This window comes from Macrobrachium rosenbergii, chromosome 1 (assembly GCF_040412425.1).
Source record: "Macrobrachium rosenbergii isolate ZJJX-2024 chromosome 1, ASM4041242v1, whole genome shotgun sequence".
In the NCBI taxonomy this organism is placed as follows: domain Eukaryota; kingdom Metazoa; phylum Arthropoda; class Malacostraca; order Decapoda; family Palaemonidae; genus Macrobrachium; species Macrobrachium rosenbergii.
The window spans coordinates 17,306,599-17,323,889 of record NC_089741.1 but is presented as its reverse complement, the minus strand read 5'-3'; the positions used below and the strand labels follow the sequence as shown (position 1 = coordinate 17,323,889).

Sequence of the window (17,291 nt, the reverse complement as noted above, 5' to 3'; positions counted from 1 at the left end):
ATTCTTCGATCTTCTCTGTGATCTTCAGAGTGGTAGGCATTCCAATCACCCATTTAGTAAGCATTGAATCAGTCATCCCTCTGCCGTATGTCAGCCCACCAGAACTCTTCATAGATCGCATCAGTGTCTGTTCAATGGTCATGTCGGACCAGATCCCAGAACAAAACTCTTCTGACCGTCTTATTGTAAAATAGCCTCTTTGTACATAATCCTCATATTCTTTGGAGGTGATGCACTTTTTGAGATCAAACATGTCTTGCAGGTACAGATGAGCAGACTTTGCATACAGAAAGTGACCGCTAGCATGGAAATAGGGTAGCAATCTCTTGGATTGTTTCTAGGTGTAATTGCCAGTTTCCTGCACGTTCTGCTTCAATGAGTTGTTTAACCAGTGTTACCATTTCAAAGTTCTGGATCGAAAGTTTTGCAATGTCACCCTTACTCTTCATCTTGTTAATAATTTCATTGAACTTACAGAGCACATTTTGTAGTTGTTCATCAGCAATCAGCGTAGTGTCAGTCTTCTGTAAAGTTGTCTCTATTGTTGATCTTTCCTCAGCAGAGAGATTGATTTCATTCAGAATCAGTGTAGCTAGGGCAGCATGTACTAGTATGTGTGCTCTGAATGCTCTTGCATAGGCATGACCACTTAGCATTTTGTCCACAGAGGCACACGCATATGCAGTACTAAAAAGTTCTTTAATTCCACTTCCATTCATTATGTAACCAATGACGCCCATAAATGACATCAATAAGTGAAAACCACCAAGACGCCCAATAACATTAGTTAGTGGTGATTCTTGTCCACAGCTTGCAACGGTGTCACGAGCCCGAATATACAAAGGCTGGTCAAATGTTACAAAGCAAGTTTGCTGTTTAAACTCTTTGCATTTCTCCACAGCTCGGTTAAGAGCTGTGTACATTGTGTTATATTCATTATACGGAGCATTTAGGAATGGAAGGTATGAGATATGAGATACATCATACGGCAGGTCTGCAGTACATTTCTCCATGAAACCATTCCATCCTGGACATTCAGACTTCATTTGCCATTTTCCATACAGCCACTGGAGTTCCCTTGTTGATATTGAGACTGTGGCAGAGATTGGATTGATATTTAATATATCTTGGACTGTTATATTCAGCAGTCCTGTGTTACCTTTCCTTTCATAGAGTTTAATAGGAATATAGCTAAACTGTCCGACAGTGGATGCAGAGGGGATCTTTCTTAACTTTTTGATAGGTTGATCTGAACTAGAATCGGAGAAGGAGTAAGGCACTGAATTCCTCCCATACTGTGAAAAGTGTTGAACCCATCAATAGTACAGATGTTAACTTTAGCATTGTCGAAAACAAACTGCGTAAATGCATCACTTTGAGGCTCGATCTCTGGATGTAGCAACGCTGAAACTTGAAAGAGGGCTGCGTCAGCATAGGGAGCACACAATCCCAGAGCTAAGAGAACATTAAGTAGATGCTTTAAACCATACTTTTGACTAAGATGAATAGCAAGGCTTATCTGTAAGGGGGATTTAAATGAATTTGGTGTGGCTGCTGTCAGAATAGCATGTGAAATAGTTGTACAATTCTTCTTCCACTTCCTTATATCTCCTTTCTTGTTCTTCATGATGATAGTTTTAACAAGGCAATTGAGTGTATCTGGCATAAGGGAGTTCAAATCAGTCAGGAAGTCATTTGTTGTTGGATATTGATCTACTTCATAGATCTGTGACCTAACATCCTCAGCAATTATGGTTGCAGCTGTTTTCACTATCCTAAGTCTCTCCTCTTTTTCATCTTTACTCTTATTATTTGCATACCATGCGTCAGACAGAATTTTGTTCTCGGTGTCACGAAAACACACCACTGGTTTTCTGGTTCTGTTTACAGTTACAACAATGTCTTCTCCATACTTAAGTGCCAGTTCAGATTTTATTGTTTTCTCATTTGGCAGCTCACCGTCATATCCTTCAAAAATTTCACTGAAAGAAAATTGGCATTCTTCTCGATTTTCCTCAAGATAAGTAAGGACGACCACGTTTTTTCCAAGGGACGATGTGTAAAACTTCTTCATACATTTTGAGTGATACCGTGCCTCTGCTGCTACTAAATCAACTAGCCTATACAGTAATACATATACGAGTATTAACTATTTTACCACCGTTATCATTCCTTTTCTCACTTATTTTCAAAGTAGTGTCCTTAATATGAAGAGTCTCTACACGGTGCACAGTCTCACGATCACTTACAGGTTTTTTGCCTTGTTTTTCATAAAACTCTTCAGATGCATCTTCACCACAAAATAGACAGTCATGAAGAAAATAAAAATCCGAGTCTTGATATCTCAGAAATAGTTTGGGATCTGTAGAGGTTTTATGTCTTGATTGAAAAGCTTCAGCACTTCTTTCTTTCATATGCACTTTCCTACATTTTTCATGCACTTTGACACTTTTCAGTCCTTCTAACTGAGAATGTTTTCCATCTTTCCATTTAATACCGTAGTCTATCAATGTTCTTACACCTTTTTCCTTAACCTCACGAGTGACTCCCTTAGAAAGTACGCCTTCACAAATGAGGCATTTCCCTAATGAAGCCATTTTCCAGGTAGCATTCAGGTCTAATAGCAGGTTTAACAGTCCTTCTTCATACTCTGTGAAAACAAAAGAAAACACTACAATTAATGCAGGAACTTGATAAATGATTGAATATATCGTTTAAAATAACTTTACGGGCGATATTACGCAAGTAGAGGCAAAATTTAAAAATTGTACGATTTTTGCGCACCTTTAGCATCAAAACCGAGCAACGTAAGAAAAAAATGTATAGAACACATTTTGTACAAAATTGTTTTTAGAATAATTGTTATAAATACTTTTTCCTCTAAAGTAAGTATTAAGCAAGATATATACAAAAAACTGTTTTTGGCCGCCATCTTTTCGAGATGGAGGCCAAAACCGGGGCGATAAAGGGGTGCAAAATGTTATAAAGTACACTATTATGAAATTGATGAAACAATTTGCAGCTTTCCTTAAATTTTTTCCTTTCTCAGCATTTTTTTGTCTCATTTAACTGGCCTATAAATTCTTTGCTCTTTTGGCGCTGAAAGGAAATTACTCATGAATCAAAGGGATGAATTAAGACATGTTTTAACTGCTTTTAATAGCTATCAGCTTAATAAGAACATGCAACATGTTCTTATACCAGTACAACGCCAGTGCTTGTCTGTCTGTCCTACGCTTACAAGAAACGAGCGTGTGCATGCACAACACATATATGTATATATATTATTAAGAGTAGCAAGACTTCGCTAGAAAATTGCTCCCTTTTCTTTTGCTTCTTGTCTACCGATCGATATTTCGCACGGTCAGAATACAAGGGATTAAAACCGATTGTAGGCCACTCCCTCTAAGTAGATAATTTCTGATTTCCGAGGCAAAAGTGAATCTGTCTGGTTGTCCTTTTCAGGCAAAAAACCCCTGTGGGCATCAGCTGAACATGACTCAACCCCCCTATGTGTTGGACGTGCCCCCTGCCCCATAGGAGGAGATAAAAGCAAAAACGAGACCCAGGCTCCTTCTCACACACGCGCTGGACTAGATGACGTAGAGTCGACACCACAATCACTGCTATGCCCTGGCCCAACGATGCCCTTAGCTCCTAACCACGTGGCCTTTAAAAGTATACTTTTCCTCTGTGCACTCCACGTGTTCCCTTTGATGCTGGCTGGACCGATGACCCCCTCCATTTGCTTGGCATTTCGAGAAGTCCCCATCGCCTTGCCCTTTACTGAAGCCCTTGCATCTTACCACGTGGAAGAAAACTCGCACTCGGAAATTGCAAGTCATCCACAGACCGCTTTCTGCGCTGGAACCAAATCTGTCTTACGGTAACGTGCTCTGTAAAGACATCCATTCAGTCACGCTTTTCCTCGTAACATTTACTTAATTTGAGTGCCAGTAATCACCGAATCTCTTGTCAAATGTCCGTGTTCCTTGAGTGTCGGCAGTGCTAAGCCATTATTAATTCATCGAAGCCCCTTGGCACCCTCAGTGCAGCTTCGAATTCATTATTCTTTTGTCTATTTTCATTACTGGCGTATAATGTGCATATCTCTCATTTCAGAGGGACCCTATATCGTGGAAGCTTCTTGGACTGTCTGGAATCCCCCCAGTTTCATCTATCCCATAAGAATCCCCTTCAGGATCAATAACCTACTTGCATTCCTCTTTCCCGTACTAATGTTATTTATGTAAATACACTCCTGTAAGTTTGCCCACATGTTTACGTAATATTTTCCTTCAGTAGTAAGAGCCTTACGCTCATATGAAATTCCCCCTTTTTCCTCTTGTTTTATGTTTCCCTGACCCCACGAAGTCGGAATCACAAGGCTAAATTATCTGAAATTGTTGCTACCTGTCTCACAGAGAATATATATATATATATATATATATATATATATATATATATATATATATATATATATATATATATATAAAACTGTGTAAATCCTGATCAGTTTTGAATTTTTATCTTAGGCATTTCCGAGAGGACTGATGCATAGTGGTAAATACACACACACACACACACAGAACACACACACACGCATACATTACATATATATATATATATATATATATATATATATATATGAAAAACTGAGTGTAAATCCTAAGCTGTTTCTGAATTTTTAACTGAGCCATCTTCACTGGACCGATACACAGTGATATTATATATTATATATATATATATATATATATATATATATATATATATATATATATATATATATATATATATATATATATATATATGTATCACTGTGTATCGGTCTCACCACTGAGTCATCAAGAGAAGTATAAGTTTATGCCAAATCTGCTGTACTTGTTTACCCGGCGAGCTGCGTTTTCCAAATGTGCCATTGAGCTATCTTGGTGGAGGTGGGTTAATGCCAAAGCTAAATATAATTTCCCCGCTCTCGATGGGTAAACAAGCACAGCGGATTCGGCATTAACTTATACCTCTCTTGATGGCTCAATGGGTAGACTGTCGACTGGAGTTGTTGGAAGGTAATTGTGTCGAGGGATCGAGACCTGGTAGTACCGATCCATTTATCACTTATAAATTTCCCTTCGGTGATAATTCCCCACCGGGGGATATTCCCGAAGTAGTGTGAATTTGATATTAAACAACATTTGTAGTTTCGTGATTGTATATAAATCACTGCATGATAAAAATTTCATATATATATATATATATATATATATATATATATATATATATATATATATATATATATATATATATATATATATATATATATATATATATGTATATATATATGTATAATATTTGTATATATATATATATATATATATATATATATATATATATATATATATATATGTATATATATTGTTACGTGTGAGGGTCTTGGTTGATCATGTATTATTCAATTTACGTAATTTTACGGCCCTGCAAACCAAGATTACACGTAACCTGCCACTTGAAGCCAAAAGTTAACCTCAAAGACAGTCGTTAATTAGCCAAAGGTCGCCAGTTAAGGGTTATTAACCTTAACAAAGAATATTTGAGATGAATTTGATTTTAAACGCAACGGTTCTTCCAAACATTCGGACGCGAGGCATACAAAGCATCGCGATTTAACCTGATTTTGCTTACCCTAAATCCTAGGTATTTTACTGGAATAACGGGGTTGAAGCTGACAATATATAATTAGGCTTAATCTAGACTTCGTAAACACATATACACTAAGTGGTGGCTGAAGGAAGAAAAAACAAAGAAATGCGAAATACAGAAAAGAGGTTAAAAGAATGGACGAAGTTCGAACAGCACACGACTATACCTTAATGACGAAGCGTTGGCGCCGCATTTACAACGGACGTGCTGAAGTTCGGGTGTTTGTTTCTTGCTCCACCATTCACTAATAAAATAATAGACAAAGAAAGGGGACAGGGCCCCTTCTAGACGTCAGCTCGCGACGGCGGCTAGTTTCTCTCTGTCATTCCCTGACCGGCCTGGGTCAAAACAGGCCTACAGTCATGCCTTAGGCATCTATGCCCTGTTAAAACATTCGCCACGAGAGACAGGTAGAAAGGAAAAAAGGACCTTAGGACCACCTATTCTTAAAGTTGAATATGGAATTTCTCCTATGGGGTTAAATGCCTAAATGCTACCTATTCCTTTCTCCAACGGATGCTACAGTTTGAACTGAAGACGCTCCTAATGCGGACAATGGCTTTTCCCTGTCTTGGTCAGGCTGATATTATTTACAATCAAATGTTACGAGGGCGAACAGCAGTAATATTTATAAAAGCTCCCCCCCTTAAGAGGGCCTTCACTCCCTTTTCGGGCGTGAAGGTCTGTACTAAGCAAGCTGTTCGCCTCTATTAGGTTACTCTTCTTCCCCTGAGCAGATTAGTCCTGGTTAGCCTACCTAGCTACAGAACTACCTAACCCTAGATAGGATATGAGCTATAATCACTACTTTACCTAATTCTAGCAGTACTAGAAGGTGCTCACGGTTATTATAGGCTACTTCCTACAATCATGATGTGTTTTAGACCTAGCCTAGTGGTACATTCTATGATATTCCCTAGCCTAACCTATCCTAACCCGACCGTAGCACCAACATAAGAATTCATATTCTAACTAAATTACAACATGGTTTATGTTTAATACAATTAAAATTTACTAGTTAATTCATGAGGCTTGCCTCATATGATAAATGGGTGCCTCACTGAGGTCTTAGGCCATGCGTGTCACGAGCATCGTGGCTCGTTTCACAATAGTTAAGATTACTGAAATTAGTTAGGCTACTTACATGATTACTGCGGCTCGGTGGTAAGTGGAAAGAACAAGGCTACTAAATTGATGTACTGTACTTTAAGGTGGCCTAGGCTAGGTACAAAATAAAAGGAAGAGATCACACTGGCTACCTTCTCTGGGCAAGGGGCCAGGATCACTCTTAGATGTTAGGGCACTGTGCCGAGAGGGCACTAGTGCCAGGATGAGCGTATAGCTCGGCAACTACTGGGCTCTCTTCCGCCCCTTCTTCTTCTTCTTCTCGGTTTCCTCCAAGGCCTATCAGTAGCTGGCCTAGCAGGTGATGAGAGCACCGACTCGGGGACAGGCCAGAAGGGCTAGCGGGCGCGAAGTCAGGGCAACTGCAAAAGCTGCGGGAGGACTCCCTAATCCAGCTGCTGCGACAACCGAGCAAGAGCGATCTCGACTTCTGCGTCCGAGGATGCCAGTTCCTGGTCTTCCAAGGAAGGGGTACCATTTCGATCCTCCAGGGGTTCATCCCCTGGAGTCAAATTTGCAAAGAAGAAGCTTCGGGTGCTGGAGGCTCTCCAGTCGCGATGATCAACTGCATGGGGAACCCTAAATCTCCCGGAGGAGGATTCGCCTCATGATTTAGACCCGGCATAGGGGCCTTTTCCATTGGTAGCTCAACGTCCGGGACGGACGGAGTCTGGCACTGCTCAGTGCTCGCAAGTGGCACTGGCAGCAGTTGAGGGTCAGGCATGCCTGATGAGGGGTCCGGAGGTGCAATACCTCTCGGACGACTTGGGTTTGGCTGCGGCAGAGATTCCTGCCCCAGCGGGAGATCGTAGCCTCTCGGTGAGTTTTGTTCGGGGGCGTCCGCTGGGCGTTGCTTGCTTGGGCAGCCCTCCCAATTTGTGGAGTGGTCTGCCCGCTTGCACGTCCTGCAGCGGTACTGCTCCTCCTGAATCTCTCTTCGCGGAGGGGGAGGACCTCTTGGTGGGCCAGCCCTTCGCGATTGGAGAGGGCTAGGCCTGAAATAGGTTGGGTGGCGCCCCTTCCGCGGACCACTTTGGTGGGCGGAAGGTGGAGGTTTGTCATTATTGAGAGTTTTACATGTGGCCTCTGTGGAGGAGGTAACGCGGCTGCGAAGTGGCGTTGGTAACGGGCTTCCGCAGAGAAGATCCCGACCCAACAAGAAGACCACTCCGGGCCGAATTCCACCTACCACGCCAAGGCGGTGGGGTATCGTGCCCCAAGGTGTCATTACCTGGAGTTGGACCGTAGGAACGGTAATGGTGTGGCCCTCTATCCACTTCATTTCCCACCGGGTTTCTTCGTCAACCATGGCACCGGCTGGCACTTGGGCCCTAGTGATCAGGCTAATGTCTGCCGCAGTGTCTACTGTGACCGGAAGGGTCACGGGCAGGCTAGTGCTCTGAAGAGGGGCCACCGAGATGAACTGGGTTTCCAGTCTCTCGGGGTAAAGGATCCGTGCGGACCAGCAGCAGAAAATGAAGTGCTGATTAGGTTGACAAATTTGGTGGTGGGGACATGATGTGGACAGGCCGGAGATCCAGCATTGTAGTGGCTAGCAGCCCCACAGGATTTGCACGGGCCTTTTGGATGGGCTCAGTGGCCTGCAGTAACTGTTGGAGGAGAGGGCTGAGCGGATGAATCGGGAGCGGAGTTCTGGCTGGTAGGGTTAGGCTGCTTATTAGTGCCGAGTTTGTATCGGCACTCAGCTTCAGCGTGGCCCCCCTTCTTGCAATAGTTGCATATGGTCTTGCTAGGCAGTCCATTCTTCGGGCGAGTGGAGTTCGAGAGGTAGGCCAGAGGGATGATTCGCTTCTGAGAGGTGCTATACGACTGATTGAAGGTTTCCCACGAATCAGCCATGCGACAAGCTTCCATAAGTGTGGAGGGCTGTTTATCGTTAAGATATACTGCAAGGGGCCCTGGCACACATTGGAAAAGGTCTTCTAGCATGGTCCGATTGAAAAGATCCTCCAACGTCGTGCAGGCCAAGGAGTCGAACCAGCGCGTACCGGACTGGGTTTTGTGACATGCCCATTCCGTCCAAGACCAGCCGACTTCCTTGGCAAGACCTCGGAACCGTTGTCTCCATTTTTCTGGGGTTATCTCGTAGGCCTTTGTAATGACTCTACGAACTTCCGCCATGTTGCCTCTCTGGCTCTTCTCCAGTGAGCGAAGCGCTGCCTTGGCTTTTCCTCCATATGCTTGGCCAGTATTAAGGCTCTCTCCGTCTCCGTGGTGCTGTAGTTATCGAAAAGAGCCTCGATCTCCTCCAGCCATGCTTCTGGCTCGTCCTCAGTCCACTTGGGGACTAGGGAATTGATGCTCGAAATTGGAGCGTTTGATGCAGCAGGTGTAGGACTGGAGGCTTGATGGCTAGCCATAGCTTCGGCATTCTCCATTTTCGCTCTCTCAAGCTCGAGCTCCTTCTCCTTTAGGGCTAACTCAGTTTCCTTGCAGGCTAACTCATGCTGTCTCCTTCTTTCTTCTCTTTCCTCTTCATATTGCCTTTGCTCGGCGTCATACACCCTTCGTTCTTCTTCATACTTCCTCTGCTCGGCTTCATACTTCCTCTGCTCGGCTTCATACTTCCTCTGCTCGAGTCTTTCTTCCTTCTCCCGCTTGGCCAAGTCATCCACTTGCTCCTTAACCCAGGTGGTAAGTCCCGAGCCGGTGAGACCTGCCGCCGTCCCCAGCCCCAGGAAGGTTTTATAATGCTCTGCTGCCATGGTTCTGGTGGGGAAGGGCGTCTAACCGGGTCGACGGGCGTACTTGGGCAGCGAGGAAGTGTCTCTTCAATGACGTGGCACCCTTTCAAAAGGTGGCACTGTAGTTTGGGTGTGCCGTGTACAGGTCACACTGGTGGCACTCAGTATCCCTAGGCACTGGTGCAGGTTAGGTTCCAGAAGAACCTTCTCTTCTGTGTTCCCTTTTGTTTTCTTTAGTGGCAACTATGGTGCCAATGTGTTCCTAGGGACCCTCTACTGGAGTCCAACTAGGCTATATGGGAGGAAAGGCACTCTACACCCCTGCAGAGTGCAACAATCGAATGAGAGAGAAAGGAAGGAGAAGGAGAGAGAGAGAGAGAGAGAGAGAGAGAGAGAGAGAGAGAGAGAGAGAGAGAGAGTAAGCTATTCAAGTGATGACAGTGCTGCAAATTATTGGCACTGTGGAATAAAGTGAATTTGGGTTTTTTTTTTTTAAAGATCCTCGTGAGTGGCTGGTCCCAGTACCGGCCCCAGTGCTGGCCCCTTCTTTTTTTTTCAGAGGGTGAAAAGTACTGTTTGCTTCGGTCTGGATAGCAGGCCTCACTCGTGACCGACAGTTTATCACTGTATCGTAATTACTCTTAACTTGTCCTCATCTATTGTGGGACAGAGGTGTTTCTTTTATTTGGCTTATTGTATTCGAATTAATTAGCCTAGTGTCGGCCGTTCTTTCTTTGAAGAGGGTCACATACACTTAGGTTAGGAATGCTTACTTGAACGACGAGAGAGAGAGAGAGAGAGAGAGAGAGAGAGAGAGAGAGAGAGAGAGAGAGAGAGAGAGAGAGAGAGAGAGAGATTTTCAATCAGCGAATTTCTTGCTGCTTGAGAACATGTAAACAAAGATTTTATACATGCACAATGGCATGGATCTTAATAAAATGATATAGATGCGTCGTCTTGGCTTCCTTAGGGATTACTTTATTATCTTAATTTTCCCGGGAGCCGACGTCACAAAAGTTTATCGTAAAAATTTTAAATTTTCTTTATATGATTTTTATAGTAGGTATTCGTATAGGAACTTGTGGTATTACTCCTAACTAAGGCCTATCTTTCCCTGCCTAAATTATCTTTTGTTTTTTTTTTTTTTCTAGCTAAGATATTGCGAGGTGGGTTCGCTACGAAAGGAAAAAAAAAATATATGCCCCAAGAGTGGCGGGGAGCAGAGTCGAGGTCACAATAACAAGGTCGTTGAGATGGCGGCCAAGGTCCCGTTAGGCCTAAATTTCAAAACAACCTCGGGCGGCGAAGGAACACCAAAATGGCCGTTCTCTCACAAACAGTTCGAACAATTTCAAAACAATCGCGCGAACACGGCGGAGGAATCCAAGATGGCGGGTATTTTCTTTTTCAAACAAATTCAAAAAAACAACGCAACAAATGCAGGTATCCAGATTTTACTTTAAATATACCAATCATGCATAGCGTTTTACGTTACGGATGGAAAACTAAATTACCAAACAACTTTGTGTCTTTTGTTATCGTATTCCTCACCCGGAGATTAAACAAAAGAATGAAAAGAGAGATGCTGGCTTGCCTGCGTAAATTTACGTTGTTTAACGGTACCTTTATTGTAAAATTACTATTTCAGTTCGTTTGCTACTTCACTGACACGGTTTTTGAATGATTCCCGCTATATGCAAACAATAACGATCGGAATTGCCGACGCGATTTCTAAATTACTTTGTGTATATGAACTGGGCTCCGCGATTCGGCCTTTGAATTCGTTACTTGAACGACTTGATTCACGATCCGAACACGGTAATGTCCTTGTCTTAGACGTTATAAATTATGACGCTCTGCTCTCGACGCACCCTTTCCTATACGCTAATTCTCGCTACACTTGTTATAACTATCCTCTTTACTGCTTATCATTATGCCTCGTTCCTTGTTTGGAAGAATGAAATGGAGTTCGATATCTGACTTTTATTTTTTTTTTTTGGAATTAATGTAATTTAATTTCCTTTTCTCCAGATTCTTTCTCTAAAATGTACATTAGATTCTACGCAAGGTCGCCAATGTTACGTGTGAGGGTCTTGGTTGATCATGTATTATTCAATTTACGTAATTTTTACGGCCCTGCAAACCAAGATTACACGTAACCTGCCACTTGAAGCCAAAAGTTAACCTCAAAGACAGTCGTTAATTAGCCAAAGGTCGCCAGTTAAGGGTTATTAACCTTAACAAAGAATATTTGAGATGAATTTGATTTTAAATGCAACGGTTCTTCCAAACATTCGGACGCGAGGCATACAAAGCATCGCGATTTAACCTGATTTTGCTTACCCTAAATCCTAGGTATTTTACTGGAATAACGGGGTTGAAGCTGACAATATATAATTAGGCTTAATCTAGACTTCGTAAACACATATACACTAAGTGGTGGCTGAAGGAAGAAAACAAAGAAATGCGAAATACAGAAAAGAGGTTAAAAGAATGGACGAAGTTCAACAGCACACGACTATACCTTAATGACGGCGCTGCCGCATTTACAACGGACGTGCTGAAGTTCGGTGTGTGTTTCTTGCTCCACCATTCACTAATAAAATAATAGACAAAGGCGGGGACAGGGCCCCCTTCTAGACGTCAGCTCGCTCGGACGGCTAGTTTCTCTCTGTCGTTCCCTGACCGCCTGGGTCAAAACAGGCCTACAGTCATGCCTTAGGCGTCTATGCCCTGTTAAAACATTCACCACGAGAGACAGGTAGAAAGGAAAAAAGGACCTTAGGACCACCTATTCTTAAAGTTGAATATGGAATTTCTCCTATGGGGTTAAATGCCTAAATGCTACCTATTCCTTTCTCCAACGGATGCTACAGTTTGAACTGAAGACGCTCCTAATGCGGACAATGGCTTTTCCCGGTCTTGGTCAGGCTGATATTATTTACAATCAAATGTTACGAGGGCGAACAGCAGTAATATTTATAAAGATATGTATATATATTTGTATATATATATATATATATATATATATATATATATATATATATATATATATATATATATATATATATATATATATATATATATTATTACATGTGGGGCTTGGCTGATGAGTTTATTAATTAATTAATGTAATTTATGGGGCCCTGCTTCGCCAATGACACACATAACCTGTCAATTAAAGCTAAAGTTAACCTCAAAGACAGACAATTACTTAATTGAATTCGGTCGCCAGCCGGGAAACAATGTATGGGATAATGGATTACTCTGCAACAAATGGATTACATCAAACCCCTTTACTTCCCAATTAGCCCCGATAAAGAAAGAATGTGCTGTAAGCAAAGGAAATAACATGAACAATTAGTCAGCGCCTGACACAGTCAGTTCCCCCCTTTCTTCAAGTAAAAAATATAACACAATGAGTGTCTATACTGGTAGATAACATATGCAGTTTCGTATTGGTAAAGGCTATTTTTCTTATGAACCATGGGATCGAGTCACAAGGCTGCCTGAAATTTACTTACTTAACTTTCCCTAATTCCTACTTACTACACGGAAATAGCGTACGCAATTTCACTAGGCAATATTAATTATTCTTACACTAGACTTCATAAAAGAAAAATGATTATACCAGGTTCTCGTATATGGTGGCAAAGTGGTGAAAACAAAGGGAAAAGATGAAACACAGTGGAAGAATACTAGCAGACAGCAGATACTCGTCAATCTTCAGATCTACCATTACGTGGTTTGCTTGCGCACTGCAACTGTCGACATGGTGTCTTGAAGAACGGGTATTTTCGGGTCACTAGTAAATAAGACAGGAGAGGACAAAGGATAAAGTTTTGCTTGAGCAAGACGTGTGCTCTTCATCTAAAGGTTGGCCTCTCTCTGCTGGCGTTGGGTCAGGTCAGGGCAAAGCTGTAGTGTTGGGCTGTTTTTCCGACGTTCATAGGTAGCCCCGGGCATTCTGAAAAATTGACAGAGACATCGCCAAATGCATAGGACAGAGCAAAAGGAAGCTTAAGACCACCTTCAATAGAGGTGACTTGGTAAAACCCTCCCTATGGGTTAGGCCCCTATGCTAAACTATCCCCGCTAAAGACGTTATTTTTTTTTTTTGAAAAACACAGCCTACCACATTCCCTTAGTATCGACAGAGACGCCTTCCTGTCTTTGTTAGAATGATATTCTTAATAAATAATGCAGAGAGGGCGAACAGCAGAGTATTTATAAATATATATAATATATATATATATACATATATATATATATATATATATATATATATATATATACACACACACACACACACACACATATATATATATATATATATATATATATATATATATATATATATATATATATATATATATATATATATATATAAAGCTAGAGGACAGTACAGACAAATTTACAGACGGTTGGAAGTCAAGCATTCACACCTGACAGGTGCAATGGGGTGGAGCCGTTCACTCATTTATGAGACCAAGTGCTCGTTTCCCAATCCGATAATTATCCTTTTGGGTGGCCGCTTCTTAGTGTAGTAAAATACCTTCTATTTATTCTTAACCCATAGGTTAGTACCATTAATGATGCTACCATAAAGCATAATGTTGATTTGACAAATAGATTAAATAACGTACAGATTAACAGTGAACTGAGGTTTGTGAATTTTGTGGAATCATTATTCACAAAGGTACCTATTGATTAACTGCTGGAGTTTTATTGGATACATTAGAGGACAGACAGCCAGGTAACCATTTTCCAAGAAATCTGATAGAATTGATTAAAAAATGCATAAAAGAATGTAAGTATATATTCAACCGGGAAATTTTACTCGCAGACTTTTAGTATAACAGTTGATAGCCCTTTATCTCCTGTGCTAAGTAATTTGTATATTGAAGCAAAATATTAAGCGAAATTATTCCAGGCAATGTAGTATGGTTAAAATATGTTGACGATAGAATTTGTATTTGGCCTGGAAACGAAAATTTAAATAACTTCTTTGTTATATTAAATGAATTAATACCATCAGTAAAGTTCGCTATAGAAATGGAAAATGACGGTAGCCTACCCTTTTAAGATTGCCTAATACAACCAACTGGTATTGGGTTTATGTGTAAGGTTGCCGTCATGCATTTCGGTACACTTTGCGGTGAGAAAAGGATGAGGAGACAATTATTGGCAACTCCACAAGGTAGCGGCTAATGCGCCGGTGTTTAGTAAACACGAAGGTCTTAGCAACCCTGCCTGGAGAACGAGTGTCGCTAAACAATCAAAGCGCGGTTAGCAAACGAGAGTAATGTTAATTAGGTAACTTTTCTTGTGCATAAAGTTTGAAACAATATATTCTTATAGTTAGAAGTAATAGAAACCTCTCTATCGTGATTTGAGTATACTTTTTTCTCTCTCTCTCTCTCTCTCTCTCTCTCTCTCTCTCTCTCTCTCTCTCTCTCTCTCTGTCTGTCTGTCTCTGTGCATAGTTTTTTTGGAATAAGCGTATTCCTTTCTACCTTTGCTCTATTTACGCCTTTCGGGAAGTCAGTCCTATGATACTGATGTTTTTAAGACCGACGTTAAATTTCGGGAATCATTCCAGGCGATGACGAGATAATACGTTGTTTGTGACTTAAGTGTTTCTAATGCCAATTAATCGAGCAATCTGTCTAGTTTTTTCCTTCCTTTGCTACAGCCATATATCACTGGTGTCAGGTGTATATTTGTGATTGTCGGTGGCTCCGGAATTTAAATCTCCTTGAGCAGCCTTTTTGTAGTTGGGACCTTTACATCGCTTAGCGTTACTTCCTTTACATATTCCTGCGAGGAAGACAGTTCTACACCCGTTATTCTAACATTTTCTTGATTTTAATTAATCATTCTATTAAAAGTTTTCCTATAGAGCTCAAGTAGTATATTAATAGATTATATTTATTCGTTTTTGGCACAGAGATAGATAAATAGAAGTATCGATGTAGGTCGAAAGTCAGTGCAATGAAGTAAATTAATAAATTGTATTTTTCTTTCTTGACACAACGTCAAATACATGGTCAGCCATTTACACACACACACACATATATGTGTGTGTGTGCATATATATATATATATATATATATATATATATATATATATATATATATATATATATATATATATATATATATACTGTATATATATATGCAAGACAAGAAATATTCATGAAAATTGCATTAATGTGGCAGAGGACAAGGGGGAATTATTCGAAACCAAATGGAAATGATTTTACCATCAGTACTTGGTCCAACGACCGTGACTATCAGTTACACCCTGAAGCCTTTAGGGCACAGATGCAATATGGTTGTTAACAGTTCCAGGCCTCATTCCCACTCTGTTGCAGCATTTTAAAAGCATATGGAATCCCAGGCATTCACAATGCATGACCACGTGTTTTCCATTGGGTTGAGGAAGCCTACTCAGTTCTTCAAACCACCGTTTTACAGTATTAGCTTAGTGAGCAGTACAGCTGTCAAACATATATACAATGCTCTCTGGGTACGGGAGAGCAAATGACGTACTCTTTTGAAACATCACCTCCAGTATTTCTAAATACTTCTCACTGGTGAACCTGCCATCTATCATAGTTAGCCTCCCTCATACCGTAGAGGTGAATCTATCCCAGAGAGTTACATATAACATGAGGACTCCTCGACTCCGTGTAGATATTCGGCTCGTCGTGGCTGGTGTAGAAATAGAACGTATGATTAAGTGATTGTTACCAAAGTGAGATTACTACTGTACAGAATAATGGCCTTGCATATTATCAACTTTCACTTATAGGTAAGCAAAACATTTTATTAAAATTAACCTGGTTTGTTGTATTATTGTTAATTTTATTACTACTTTGACCGGTATCAAATGTTTTATTACATTTCAAATTATCTTCATTTTAGTCAGATGCTAATATTCGGTTTATTCTTCTTTTAACCCTGCGTTACTCCCGTGGGGTGTTTTGGCACCCCAATTTTGCTTAAGTGCTCGTAATTACTAGTAGGTAACTTATTTCTTTTTCCCCCTCCGAGTACTCTCCTGACTCAAGAAGGGTGTGTCACATGCAGCGTTGCTCAGTTGTGGGTCAGTTGTCTTGGGAGCTAGATGTCGTTTTGGCCTTCTGGGGTGTTCATTCACCCCACCAGACTAACGCAAAGAAAGAAAGAGGGTGGATAAGCTTGCCCCAGTTAGGCAAATATTTCATATGTTTGTAGAAAATTGCAAAAAGAACTACACCCCATCAGAATTTGTGACTATAGGTGAAATGCTTGTAGCCTTTAGGGGCCATTGTCCCTTTAGGCAGTATATCCCCAGCAAACCAGCCAAATATGGCATCAAAATACATGCACTGTGTGATGCAAAAACATTCTATGTATGTAACATGGAGATATATGCCGGAACACAGCCAGATGGGCTATTTAAAGCTGACAAGCAATACAATTCATCACAGGCCGTGGTCACAAGACTTATTTCTGACACCTCTGGGTCTGCTAGAAATGTAACATTTGATAATTGGTATACTAGCTATCCACTAGTGGAATCACTACTTCGTGACCATAACTTGACTACTGTGGGGACCCTCAGAAAGAACAAGAGGGAGATTCCCCCAGAATTCTTGGTGACAAAGAATAGACCTCTTGTGGACAGCATGTTTGGATTTGGAGACAACCTTACATTAGTCTCATTCATACCAAAGAGTAAGAAGAAGAAGAAACATGTGGTGCTCGTTAGTAGCAT

General features: G+C 41.1%; 1 protein-coding gene across 1 annotated transcript in view; it reads left to right on the top strand.

The window, feature by feature from the left end:
• Positions 1-16,200: 16,200 nt before the first annotated feature.
• LOC136839622 (piggyBac transposable element-derived protein 4-like) overlaps positions 16,201-17,291 on the top strand; it is a 16,241-nt gene continuing 15,150 nt past the window's right edge. The window contains exons 1-2 of the mRNA XM_067105937.1: positions 16,201-16,261; positions 16,769-17,291. The exon at positions 16,769-17,291 is cut by the window's right edge and continues 439 nt beyond it. Coding sequence (XP_066962038.1) covers positions 16,201-16,261; positions 16,769-17,291 — 584 coding nt within the window. The remainder of the gene's footprint in view (positions 16,262-16,768) is intronic.